Here is a 13901-nt window from a genome sequence, read left to right on the forward strand (position 1 = left end):
TGGAGGCGAGCAATACTACAGCCAGTGTGCTGGACAAAGTGCAGAGCAGTGAGGATGTGCACATGCCTCCTGCCTTCCCGGGTTCTCCCTCCGGAGCAACGCATGCACACGCACTGAATGTCCAGTTTGTAACTTGTGTTTTTCTTTGTGTTGCGCAGCTCTCGGAATCCTCCTCCTCCTGTTCCTCCATCCACTCCATGGACACATCCTCCTCGGGGCTGTCATCTCTGACCAACATGATCTCCTCCCCTCCCTTCTTGGCCTCCAACCCCAAGATCCACAAGCGCTCCATCTCCGTGACGTCCATTACCTCAACGGTGCTGCCTCCTGTTTACAACCAGCAGAACGAGGACACGTGCATCATCCGCATCAGCGTGGAAGACAACAACGGCAACATGTACAAGAGCATCATGGTGAGTGGCGTGCAACAGCAAGCTGCTCTTAGCCTTTGTCATGCTTTCTTTCTGGGTGATTGCTAAAGCACAAGGTGGTTGGAATGGTGCAAAGACCAATTTGCTGAGCCGACTACTCAAAACGGGCTTGAAAGGGAAAATGACCCTTGTTTAAATTCAGCACCTGTGGAACGTGATGTGAACAAGGGGTGTGACTATAGCGGAGTGTCTTTGTGGCACTTTCTAGTCTTGAAATTAAAGTTTGTGTTGGATCGAGAAGTTTTAAGTGGACCAGTGTGACGGGTGCAGGGTGTGCTGCTCCTGCCCTTCAGCTAGAGCTAGCTGCTGCCTCTCCTGCTTGGTATTGTGGGTGACACATGCTCTGCCTGAAGCCTTCCCTGGGAGCAAACAGGGGTATTTTTTTAGCACGTTCAGCTTTTTCTTGATTTTAATGGCCTGCCCACTCCCAATTGCAAAGAGCAGTGCCCTGAGGGCCTGACAAATTCTGCCTCCAAGAGATAAATCTTCCCTTTGGCTTCATAAGGCCCTGCAGAACCTCACGTCTGCTCCAGGCACACTGCAGCTCCACAGCAGACAGTACTCGAAGTAAGTTACAAGGCCAAAAATCTTTGCAGGATGTCAGAGAAGGTATTTAGCACAGTGAGACTCCAGATTAATTGGTCTGCAAACAGCAGATGGGGCAGTTAGTTATGTGGAAGTTTATGGCTAGCAAGAATAACATCATCTCTCTCAGTGTGGCTGCTCAGGGAAGCAGACAGTGTGATTTACTGCTGGCTCTGCCCGTACAGCATCTGTCTTCTTGAATTAAAATAACAGTAAGTGTCATAAATCCCACAGCTTAGTATCTAGTAGTATCCATCTACTCCTGTGTTACTGACCCATCAGAATTTCTCAGCTCTCTAAAACCTTTTGCAAGGCCAAGTGGGCTGCAAAGAGACAGGCCTTCACTGATCATTAAATCATTATAGAAAGTGAACAAGCAGAATGTCTCACTACACGTCTGTCTCTCTTTGCAGCTAACCAGCCAAGATAAAACTCCTGCTGTCATCCAGCGCGCTATGTCAAAGCACAACCTGGAATCTGACGCAGCCGAGGAGTACGAGCTCGTACAGGTCATCTCCGAGGACAAAGGTAGGGAGGCAGAACTGCTGCTGCTCGAGAAGCAGTGCTCTGTTTGTAAGGAAGGGGTAACATGCAGCATTATTACAGATGCCAGTGGGAATAACCGCTGCGTGGGGATGATGCAGCACGGCCTGCCAGCACCCTGCCTTCTACAGGGGGAGCGTGCTCATGGGCTTCCCGACAGCCCTCTGTATGTGCACTGTGTGTGCACAGCCACCTCCAGAGCTGCTTGCTCTCCCTGAGCTGAGCAGCCTGCCCTCGGGGGCACAGCCTGGAGCCCTGCTCCCGCTGCCTCTTGTCCTCCATAGCCATTCTCTCCTGTTTCTGAAGAGGCACAGCAGCAGAGAGGGGCAGCGCTGCTCAGCTGTGTGTGAGCAGCTGTTCTCCAGCTCCCCGTTCTCTCCTCCTGCGCTGTGCAATACCACCAGTGAACATGTTCTCTGCTCCCTCCGTTGCAGAGCTCGTGATCCCAGACAGCGCCAACGTGTTCTACGCCATGAACAGCCAGGTGAACTTTGACTTCATACTGCGGAAAAAAGCCCCTGCTGACGGGCAGGTGAAGATGAGGAGCAGGTCGAGCCTGACGCTCCCCAGAACTGCCAAGCGGGGGTGCTGGAGTAACAGGAACAGCAAAATCACGCTCTGAGGGGGATGCGGCACGGAGGAGAACTGGTTGAGAACCGTACCTTCGCTACCACCCAGTATTACAGAGTCACAGCACATGAATGTGTCAGTATTCAACGTTGAAAATATTGGAGACAAATGCCAAGTGAGCATTTGGTCCATGTCCAGCCAGAGATGTCTCTGCCCCTGCGACTGGACAGACACGGATTGACGGGACAGTCCGGACTGGGATTACTTTGTTTTGCACATTAGCCTAGGAAGGTGAGAAACCCCAGTTAGAGGGGAAAACAGGACTGCAACCTTTGTATTCACAGCACCACGTAAGCCTACTTCTTGTGTGAGAAAACCTTTTCTTTGTGCCAGTATTACACGCAATGAGAATGCCTACATTTATTTTTTATAAAACTGGAGAAGAAAAGCCACAGCCCCGTTCTGCCAGAAGGGAGCAGGAGCCCCCGGCCCACAGCAGCCCCAGGAGAGCACTGGGTCAGGGGAGGGGTGCACCCATGGCAAGGTACTGTGGGTACAGCCCCAAAACGTTCATCTCTGGAGCAGGAAGAAGCAACTGCAAGCGTGCGCGTTGCCTTCCCACTGCTGGCAGCCTTCTTTTTGCACTTGCTCTAAGCCAGAAAATCACCTATTTTAGATTATTTTTTTTTTCCAAAGAACATAAAAAGAGCAGACTGCGCTTGCTTTCAGATGAATGTCATGATTTGTTCATGAACCCAACACTACATGTCTGGACTTTAATGCCACTAGGGCCTGGTTCTTCTTTTGCTTTGCTAACCCACTCAACAGAAGTCGCTGCCTTTGCGTGTACTCTGAGATGACTGATGTACCTCTTTGTAACGTGCAATCAGTATTCAGAACTTGGCCCCGCCTTACTCCCCATTTTTCATTCCATGGGAGGCAACTACATTACCTTCTATCTTAAAAGTGGGTATTGAGAGGAAAGAGCAGCAGGATTCCCAGCATTACCCCAACCCACAGATTTTATATCCTTGTAGCATTATTGTGCGTAATCTCCAGCCACCGCCCTTGCTCTTTGTATCCACCTATAAATGAATTTCCTGACATGGTACATCCTTTCAGCTGGAATAAAGCATTTAATCATCTGTTCTCCATGAACACACGCCTGGAGTGTCTTCCCAGCTCCAGGCTTCCTTGGAAGGAGGAGGTTTGATTTTATAAAGCCATAGATGAGACGTGGGATTGTAAACAGCCCTTACACAACAGGCTGCCTTTGGGATAGGTTAGAGTTAGTTGAAATAAACTCAGATACTGAATTTTACACATGCCTGGGGCTTTTCTTCCCCCCCATTTTGCAGCTGCCATGGCAAAGCTGGGCTCAGAGTACATTAGCAGTCTGTTGTAAATGTGCCATTTCGCACCCTGCCTTTCCAGGGGCACCACCCAGGGCCCAGTCTGTGTAAAAACTCAAACTGGATTTTATGGAGGGAGTGAGGACTGAGTTTGTAACTGACCCCTAACGCTTGCTCGGGGTCAGCACAAGTTTACAGCAGGAGTGGTTTTCTTTGCATCTCAGTGTTAAGCGCGCACTGATGTCTGTACAGCATCCCTTGTAAATTGCAGCGTTGCTAACTCCACCATTGCATGCCTGTATTAAGCTGAAAGGAAAATGGTCTTGATCTTAAAATGACCTGTCTCCAGAACATTATATATAAAGATTTTTTTAACGGCTTACCTGTAATCTTTATACAATAAGCATATAAATATTTTTTTCACTGATATTTGCCTTATGTTAATCTCTGCCCTTCTCTTAGGCTTTAGTCCTACTGCGTGGCAGTTCTACATCTCACACTGCCTTCCATTAACACCTCTCTCTCTTCAGCATCATCACATTCATTGGCTTAAGTTCCCAGCTCCTTCTTCCTCCCCTGGGAAAGCTCCTGACTGCATCAGTTTGGGCTTGAATGGGAAATGCTGTGTCAGCCGAACCAAGCATGAGCAGCCCCTGCTCCCACCCAATGAAGAAGAGCACACACAGCTGCATTTCTTGCACCAGGTTCTATGTATTATCAGACCCGCTGACAGGTAATAACATGTCGTCTTTAGCAGAAAGCACAACATGGACCAGGAATTATTAAAAACAAACAACAATTAAAAAAAAAAAACAACAAACCAACCGCACACAGATCAACTGCACAGATCAGCCGGCGGCAGGCCCAGAGCTGCAGTCCACAGCCACCAGCCCGCCATGAAACCGCTTCAGAACATCGACATCGCGCTCTGCTGTCGTGTGTGCCAGCAGCAGGTACATCAGCACTCACCCAAAAAAAAGACAAGTTTGCTCCTCACATGAAAAAACACCAAGACAAGTTGTCTTTCCGTCCTGAAGGAACACACGGAGGCGGGGGGGGAAGCAGGACGTGTTCCCTTTGGAGCGCAGAGGAAATCCAAGTGGCAGCCACTGCTCTGCAGGTTCTCTGATGCTCCAACACATCAGTTCTGGCCCAGCAGCCCATCTGAATGGGAACTGAGCAGCCTTGACGTTCAGAGGGGAAGCTTTTCTGCAGAAGTGCGGCAAAGGAGAAGACGCTACACTCAGAGCACTGCTCCAGTGCACGGAATATTTGTGGAAACCATTTTGACCCCTCTTCGTAAAACAAAGCCTCCTAACCCAAACACACTTCCTGCAGTTTCAATGAACAGGGTTATAAAAGCCTACAGCCCTACAAGGAGAAACAGCTACACAGCAGCCCAGTTACAGCTATCCAGAAAGGTATGAACGCTTGTACGCTTCTATATATTAATTTTTATAAATACAGTATTCTACACAAGGTACTGTAGAAAGACGTCATTCAAGGAATTTTTTTTTGTTTTTTTTCTTTTTAACAAAAGCTTGCAAAGGCTTTTGTTCGGATCTCTGCCTGTCTGGAACACCTGTTCTTTTTTCCTCCTTCGTTTCCCCGCAGTCCTGGAAAAGCAGCCCGGCGAGCTATAACCCAACCGGCTCCAACCCAACTGGATCCAACCCCACGGGGCCCAACCCGGCAGCCCCGCTGTGCCGTCCCACGCAGCAGGACGGAGGCCCTGCCACCAGCTGCTCTACAACTTCCAAAGGTGAAAAGCCAAAGTGTGAGGCCGGTTCTGCTGTCAGCAGAGCCCAGGGGAGGCGGGCAGTCATAGCTCATCCCTGGAGGACGGCGCGTTGAGGGAGGACTGGGGCGGCAGCGCGTCCTTGTTCTGCGCCTCGCTGTGGATCTGGCCCTGCTGCCGCGACTTCCAGGAGTGCGTCCTGTCCCAGTCCGTTGACACGGTTTCGTTGTCCCAGATGGTGGAGGTCTCTGTGTCACTGAGGTAGCCTGGCTGCCCTGTGTAGTGGGTGGGGTAAACGAGCAAGGGTTCTGCTGAAAAGGCCTTCAAGTCTCTGGACTCGTAATACTCCATGTACTTCGCCCTAAAGGGGGAGAAAAATCATCAGTAACTGAGAGGATGTCCATCAGTGCCACCACGTATAACTTGGAGCCACAAGCCAACCCGCTGAGCAGACGGGTCCCAGGGCAGTGAGGTAGTGCTGGGGTGGGTCTAGAGCAGGCCTGGCCCTCAGCAGGATCGGGGACACAGTCTTACAACGATGCAGACAAAGCCTCAGTTTCCAGCCTGCAAGCAGCTCAGAACAGCCCACGGGCCCCACACCAGGCAGGCACAGCCCCACTGCCACAGGGCTGTCACCGCCTTGGCCCTGAGGAGCAGCTCTGCTGCAGACAGCCAACAAGCACAAGGAGCAGCCCTGCTCCCCCCAGCCAGGCTGCTGAGACACATCAATGCCATTCACTCTAAGACCATTCAGCACCTGTCAACCCAAGCCACGAAGGCGTCCTACTTACACAGGGTGCTTGTTGTACATGACGGGCAGAAATTCATCCACGGGCAGCATCTTGCTGAAAGGCTCCGCCCCAATTAGCTTCTGAGCCCCTTGGAAAGAGATCGCGTACCCCAGGGTCCAGTACGAATAATCAGCTTCCACCAGGTTCATGACATTGGGAACTGCTTTCTCGGGCTGCTGCACCTGCATCCTTTTCCGGCCAATGTAGCTGAAAGGGTGAAGAGACCACAAAAACCTGAACTGAAGCGAATCTGCAGCAGTGAAGACCACCCAGCTGTTCACTTCCACTAGGACAGGGCAGTGAGTCAATCCAAAAAGCAATCCCTGCTCCCAGACAGCCACACCATAACCCAGCGGTGGCACAGCTGTGAAAGGCTCCGTAAGGGCACCGAGTGCCACAGTCCAAGCCCAGGACTGGGCAGTGCCAGCTCCTCCACCACAGCAGCATCCCCAACACCACCAGGATCAACCAGCACTGCCCACAGAGGGTACTAACAGCCCCCACTACAGCCAGAGCACTCCAGTCTGCCCCAAGGAGCAGATCTCTCCCAGTGGGAAGAGCCCACTGAAGTCTGCAACCTTAATGCTGCACCTCTGCCATGGCCGCTCCCCGCTGTGTGCCCAGCAGCTCCCAGATGCCTGGGGCCAGCCCCTTACATGAGCTCCCAGTCTAGCTGAGCTTGTTCAACGTCATCCATCAGCTTCATCAGCTTCCTCTTAAACTGGTGTTCAAAGCGCACGTCGTCCTCGATGACAAGCGTCTTCTCCAGCCCTCTGTTCACCACCTGCAACAGGAGAGCACAGATCAGTGAGCGCCCCAGGACGCTCCTCGCACCCTGGGATCGCTGGGGGTCAGCCTGACCTGGCAGCAGCTCCCAGACCCTGCAGGCAGGGACCACTGCAAGAGTCATCAAGAACAGCGCCCGCCCACCCCTTACCTCCTTCCAGATGTAGTAGTGGCTGAGGAAGCAGCCGATCTCTCCCCTGGTCAGCGGCCGGGAGGAGTAGGGGTCCCGGTACCCCGGCAGCATCTCGATGCTGAGAGCTTTGAGCTGGCTCGTGTTCAGCGCTCTGAGAAACAGAGTGTGCGTCAGCACTGCACGACAGTCACATTTTAGCCAGACACAGGGGCAAAATGGGAAATCCTGCTGACGTTCTGGGAAAGCTGATGGATACCCAGGACTCAGAGACCATTAGATCCATATGGATCTCCTCACTCACCCAGGAATCTGTGCAACTCCCAGACCTAAAATGTGTGCTTTTATTTCTCATTCTAAAAATGTCCTACCGCACCTTACAGTAGGGTGCACAAGCAAAGGGCGATGCCAGGTTAACACTGAGCACAGAAGTTTCATAGCACTTGGATGGAAGATCTTGCCAGGAGGTAACTGCTCTCAAACACTTTCATGGATGACTTAGAGAATCACAGAACACTGTGGGTTGGAAGGGACCTCAAAGCCCCCCAGCTCAGGGTGCCCAGGGTCCCATCCACAGCCTGGGGTACCCCAGGGATGGGGGCACCCACAGCTCTGGGCAGCAGTGCCAGCACCTCACCACCTCTGGGTAAGAAATTTCCCCCTAACACCGACCCAAATCTCCCCTCTTTTAGTCTAAAGCCATTCCCCCTTCTCCTATTGCAATCAGACCATGTACAAAGTCAGTCCTCCTGCTTATAACCTCCCCCCAAGTACTGAGGGCTACAATGAACTCACTTTCCATCCACGGCCTCCACGATCTTGACTGCAATCTCCTGTTCATAGAGCGTCCGCAGCATCCGGTCCCTCCTGTCCTTCCGACGCTTCAGATTGATCATGAAAATCTGGGTTGAAGAGAAAGACATCAGCCTCCTGGTTTGGGAGGAAGGACAGGGGGTCCTGATCCACTCTTTTTCCAGCAGCCCCATAGGAAGAACAGAAGTCATTAAGATATTAGGTGTGTTTTCCTCCCAGACTTTGGAATTTGTCCCCAGATTGGTGCTGATTTTGAGGGGGAAGGCGAGAGGCTTGCTCTTTGTCTAAACCCAGTCTGTATAGAACAGGGGAACATTGCTTTTCCAGGATGATTACAGCTGTGAAGAGGCCAAATCTGTGTTGTATAAAGACATAAGATGCTTTGATTTTTATTAAACACAGGGTACAATGGTCAGCTCCAGCTGAACACTGACCCACATGTGTAAGATGCAAGTGCCCATATTTAGCATTCCCAGCGGGGCCACCAGCCAAGTGCAAGGACACCGTAAAGAGAGGATTTTTGTAATTACTTCAGGCACCAAAATTCCACTGCTCCCTTTGCCAGAGCAGACAGCCAAGACCTGGAGCAGAGATGTCTGGGCAGGGCTCAGCTCAAGCCTGGAGGACACAGACTCCTTGGTGGAGGGCTGAAGCCCTCACTTGTAGGTAAACAGCAGAGGGGGGGGGATATTTTTCAGCCCCAGGCAGACAGGCACAAGTGCAGCTTTGTATGTTGTGGAGCAAAACCTCATCCCAGTAAGAAGCAGATCGAATTCCAGCTCAGTACAAATGCAAAAATAATAAACTGGATAAATACAGTGCAACCACAAAGGGCAACGTGGAAAAAAACCTACAGCAGCTGTGCTGCAAACACAGACACTCAGCCACACAGCCAAGCCGGGCTCCCACTTCACTATGCGAGCCGTGTAAACAGATGGAGCAGAATAAGCAACAAAAATGAAGAAATTGTTCCCTCCTGTCACTCAAGAGCAGGAGATGTTTCCCAAAAAGACTGTTTTTTGTCCCAAAACGCAGGGACCAGCACTTGTGAGCAGAGCACCAAGTGCTCACAGGCCTGCCCGGCCACGTGCCTGCCCAGCACAACTTCTCCCCAGCAAGAGCTGCTGCTTTCTCCTTGCACTGAGTCCAAAAAGGAGTGACTGGGAAAGAACTAATGATGTAAAGACACACTATACTCCAAGGAAAACATCTGGAAGCTCAGCTACAAGGAGTACGTAATGCATGGGAAGGCAACGACAGCAAAATAGGTTCCTTACTTCATCGAATCCCATCTTGTCCGGGTGCTTTGGGGGAACAGAGACGTACTGAGAGGGCTCAATGGGAGGACGATCGACTGAAAGAGAGGAGAGATCCCAGCCATCACCCCGCTGCACACGCACGACTGATATAACCAAGGGTGTATTTTTTGACCTGGGGAAGTTGAGGGGTTTTGTGAATCGGGTTGACCCGGTGGTGATGGCACTTCTACATAGGAAAGCCCTAAAAACTGGAAAACCTGAGCATCAAAACAGTGTGAGAACGCGCCAGCAAGCAGGTTCTCCCACACACCCAAGGGGAAGAACTGGACCGTTGGTGGATGTCTGCAAACATTCACTGGGGGCTCCAGCACGGCGGGGTGCAGCCACTTACTCATAGCCTCGATCAGCGTGTGCACAAAGTTCTCTGTCTCTTCTTGCAGCGTCTGGTGCGACTTCAGGGGCATGGGAAGGAAACCATAGTGTTCACGGTTGCAGATGAACATCTGAATTCCTGAGGATCACAGAAGAACCAGGTCTTTTATCGGCAGGTTTCACCACTCTGCTGACACGCAGCCACAACCCCAGGGCGGTGGGCACTGCTCTCAGCCACAGGGGCTGGGCTTGTAGTGGTGCTGTGTGCAGCCCAGCGATCCCTGCGGCCTTCCAATCCAACCAATACACGCTACAATCCTATGAACATCACTGTGTCATCTTCTGTTTTGTCATCTGGCCCCTCCATGAAACCCATACCTCCTCACTCTCTAGCAGCAGGTGTTTTTAACCATGGTCAGGACTTCTCTAGGAGAGACTGAGACCAGAGAAAGGGTCTTTTTCAGCCTCTGCCTTCTAAGTATAAAAGCGATCCTACAGCAGAGGGCAGAACGGGCCTTTAGCAACAGCAGGAAAACCAGACAGCACCCCCATGCCCCAAACCCCACCTGCACTGCTCCTAGCCAGCACCTCACCTAACACCATCCCTTCTCAGATCCAGAGCCACAAGCAGGGTGCTGCAGCAGGTTTCCACGCTCAGAGTAATCCAGCCTTAAGTGATACAACAGCTGGCACAGGAGCCAGAGGGGTTTCCATCTGCAGCTGTGGTAAAGCAGAGGCAGCAGCGACCGTGTGGCATGGAGCTGCTCCCCTACACAGAGCCTGGGCTCAGCAACTGTGTCCAAACAGGGTGGGGAGGGACAATGGGTCTCAAAGAGGAGGAAAATGTGCAGGTTTCAAAGCTCAGGGTTAAGGCATTTTCACCCAAAAGTGGGCAGGACTGCCCAACCCCCCCCTTAAAACACAGGAGGGCCAAACTGGTTAGAAAGCTGCAAGTGGTGAAGGTCAGGCAGAAGGAAGCAGTCCTGCTGGACACCCCACTGTTCCTCTGGGTGACAGGAGGCCCTGCCTGGGGTCACACAGGACAGAGCTGCAAAGCCTGGGTTATCAGTACAGCTGCAGGCCCTGCCACTGCCTCTGCAAAGGATTCAGCCGGGGCTTTGCAGTCAGATATCCTCCTACTCCTGCTCGCTCTGGCTGGGAAATAAAGATGAGACATTTTCACCTGTGGCAGCAAAGAACACTGAGGAAAATGTCTGATAACCATCTTGGAAACGCCGAGTCTAGGCACTGGCACAGGCTGCCCATGGAGTGGTGGGGTCACCATCCCTGGGGGGGGGTGGGGTGGGTTCCAGACCCGTGGGGATGTGGCACTGAGGGATGTGGGCAGAGGGGTTGGACTCTGGGATCAGAGAGGTCCTTTCCAACCTGAATGGTTCTGTGATCAGGCAACACGCTCAAAAACAACATCCAAGGAAGACAAGGGAAAATACTTGCTGTTTTCATTGAGCTCTGGTACGGTCCTTTATTAACTAAGCACCGCTCAAATCCACACAACTGGCCAAGCACATTGAAAAGGAAACGCAAAACTGGAGTCATCTGCAATTTCTGCTTTTATTTTTTTCCCCTTCTTCTCCTACTTAATAAAACAAGTACAACCATTCCTCTCCCTCTAGAGAAGGGAAACGCACAGACACTACCTGGAGTGCCAATGCTTTCATGTGCAAGTCCCCCTAATCCCTGGTTTTCTTCACAGGGCAGAACTGCCTGCACTAATGACCCCGTGTTCCCACCTCTTGAAGTTCTGCAATCACATTGCTGGCTGCAGTGCTTGCCAAAACACATCCAGTTGTCAACTGCAGTTAAGGTGAACGGCAGAATAAAAAAATCCTACCTGCTGACAGTAATTGATTTGGCACTGATCTAATCAACTAATCTCATCTGGCTCGCCGATCTCTGCTCTCATCTTCCGCTGGCTTGAACTCGGTTAATCCGCGTCCATTCACCCCAATATTTCTGTTCCTTCTGGGATAAAGGCTACTTTAAAACAGCAAAGCTACCTTAAAATAGGGAGGGGAACTCACTCAGCAGATCTGTTTTTACAGCAGAACCCCCTAATGCGACAAGTGACTGAACAGCTGTAGATGCTGGTACTACCACCAGCATTTGTAGGGCAGTGACAGGGCTCACAGCCACGTGCCAGAAACCCACAGCCACGTTCAGGCACGGGGAATGCCCCCCACATCCCTGCATTTCAGATCGAGCTGAAATCCTCCTCTATCAGAGACAGACACAGTGCCAGCAGCCTCTTGCCTTGCCCTTTGCTCAGGGAGCCTCCTGAAGTGGTGACCGTAGATATCCTAGCCACAGAATGCAGGATGCCTTCCGCTCTCACAACACTCACCTGTGGTCACTGCTGCCTTGCTGGGACACAAATGAAGGCTGGGTGCCACACAGCCCCTGTCCCTGTAAGAGCCCCCATTATCTCTGGGAGAGCCCTCAGTGGGGGAGGGGAGCGGGGTACAAACTGACCACTGAAGTCAGCATACAGCTCTCTGGCCTCTGAACTCCAAGCAGAGACCTGCACGTCTGCTAGTGAATCCTCCCCAGTGAAGGCTCCAGACGTACCTGCTTGGCGACTGGAGAAGGCAAAGACCATGATATCATCAAAGCTCCAGGTGTAGTCTTGGTGGGGCGGGTAGAACACCAGCTTGGTGGAGGCCTCCTTCCTCAAGTCGATGAGGAACGTGGAATGGATCATGGGGACAGCAAAACAGCCCGTCCTCTTCCACTCCCGGATCAAGGGGTAATCCAGGGTCCTTTTGTAATAGCCCTGCAAACGCAACGAGCAGGCCTCTTGTTACAAGAGATTTACTGCAAGGATGCTCCCCAGCAAAAGCTCTCACCCTGTGCCCTCCCCAGCAGAGATGCGTCAGTGCCCAGTTTGCAGATTTTGAAGCATTCCCCATTTGGAGAGGTTCAGTCATGTGCTCAGAAACAATCCCCGTCCCAGAAGTTAAAGCTCAGCCTTCTTTCTCTCTTGTTCAGCAGCTACTGGAAACTCAAACCTTCCACAGAAGAACCAAGAGTGCTTCAAACCCAGGACTGCATTCCCCTGGCTCTCTCCAAAGCTCTTGTGGCACTCAGACTTTCAGGTCTGATCCTGGGAGCCCCCTCCACGCTCAGCAGTCTCAAAGGGCGCTCCACGTCTGCCACAATAACACCTGGACATTATTTCTGACTGCGACTTCAAACAAACCACGGCCCTGTCAGCAGGGCAGGCTGCCTCTCGGTCTCCATCAGCTGTCCAACAACTTCTCCATCCCAGAGTGAGCAGGTTTCACACCCACCTCCCAAGCTCTCCCCACAGAGCGCCTCTGGGCTTTTCAGAAATGATGAGTCACAGCAGTGGAAGTCACTCCTCCATTAGGTGTCCCAGGAGCACTGTAACAGCAGCAGCCCAGCAAATGCCTGCACAGCCACCGTGCCATGGCTGCGTGCAGAAGCGTGCTGCGGTGCACCTGCGTGTTCGCACACCCAGGATCCCTCATCTCCTATCCAAAGACCATCCGAGCACACCGTGAGGAGCAGACGTCTTGCACACAGCCAGTCTGAGTGAGCAGCAGGCAGAGGCCTTGCTGCAACACTCACTGCATGAAGGGTTAAGGCACTCAGCCTCTAGCGGAGATGGGAGAGCGCCCACGGGTAACAGAAGCTGGAAGCCCATCTCTCCTCCTCTGGTCGCTCACTACATGATTTCAGGGCTCTCCACTGACTGTAAATCATGTGTAACCAAGGAGGACTCCAACTTGTCAGCGCTGAGTCAGTTTCCCACTGCTAAATGTCAGCTGCCCGGGGCCAGGCTCGCTGTGCTGCAGCTCAGTGCCAGAGGCTGTGTCCCAGCGCGTGCTCCAGCAGCTGCTCCCCACCATCCCCATCGCCATCCCCAGGGAGAGCAAGGCTGAGAGCAAGGCTGAGAGCAGCACGGAGCCCAGCCCCATGCAGCAGCAGCTAGAAGAGCAGCTTTTTCCTCCCCACATTCTGCAAGGCGCATTCGCCACTAGATTTTTTCCCCTTCTTGCAGCTAACGCTGGTGTCAATGGAAACTTCCTACTGAAGAGGGACTACCAGGGGCCAGGGCTGAGGCTGGTGCACGCGGGCAGCGATCCACTTCAGTCCGTGAAGAAATGCTGATTTACATCAGCGGAAAACCTGGCTGTCTCAGCAGTCAACCTTAAAAACCTACAGGAAAATGCCTTCACCATGAAGTTCTTATTTCCATCTTATAATAACATAAAAAACCAACCATGGAATAACTAACACCATACGCAAACACCTTATCTCTATATCTATCTCCCAAGAATTTGGAAAGTTTAGGAACTTTTACCATTATCTATATCCAGACAGTTCAAGCCATGATTTCTAGAGGATGGAAAAACGTTGCGGGGAGGTATCATTCATGTTTGCCATTCTCTTCTATTACTCCCCGCTACCACCCCTGCTATCAGACAGACCTGTAGCCCAACCTGTGGCATCTCCAGAGCTCTGGAACACCCCCAGGGACAGTGACCCC

At 52.0% G+C, this 13901-nt stretch overlaps 2 protein-coding genes across 3 annotated transcripts in view; one reads left to right on the forward strand and one right to left on the reverse strand.

Annotated features, from left to right (window-relative positions):
* RGL1 (ral guanine nucleotide dissociation stimulator like 1) overlaps positions 1 to 4294 on the forward strand; it is a 66401-nt gene extending 62107 nt beyond the window's left edge. For both annotated transcript variants that reach the window (XM_021404312.1, XM_021404313.1), the window contains exons 16-18: positions 159 to 413; positions 1430 to 1544; positions 1994 to 4294. In XM_021404312.1, the coding sequence (XP_021259987.1) occupies positions 159 to 413; positions 1430 to 1544; positions 1994 to 2181 (558 nt within the window). In that variant the 3' untranslated portion in view covers positions 2182 to 4294. The remainder of the gene's footprint in view (positions 1 to 158; positions 414 to 1429; positions 1545 to 1993) is intronic.
* Positions 5162 to 13901, reverse strand: part of COLGALT2 (collagen beta(1-O)galactosyltransferase 2) — a gene marked incomplete at its 5' end in the record, with an annotated part of 34573 nt that continues 25833 nt past the window's right edge. Inside the window, 8 exon segments of the mRNA XM_021404314.1 lie at positions 5162 to 5580; positions 6011 to 6217; positions 6667 to 6794; positions 6948 to 7080; positions 7722 to 7828; positions 9017 to 9093; positions 9390 to 9509; positions 11957 to 12161. Of these exon segments, the coding sequence (XP_021259989.1) occupies positions 5304 to 5580; positions 6011 to 6217; positions 6667 to 6794; positions 6948 to 7080; positions 7722 to 7828; positions 9017 to 9093; positions 9390 to 9509; positions 11957 to 12161 (1254 nt within the window).

This window comes from Numida meleagris, chromosome 7, assembly GCF_002078875.1.
Source record: "Numida meleagris isolate 19003 breed g44 Domestic line chromosome 7, NumMel1.0, whole genome shotgun sequence".
NCBI classification, from domain to species: Eukaryota; Metazoa; Chordata; class Aves; order Galliformes; family Numididae; genus Numida; species Numida meleagris.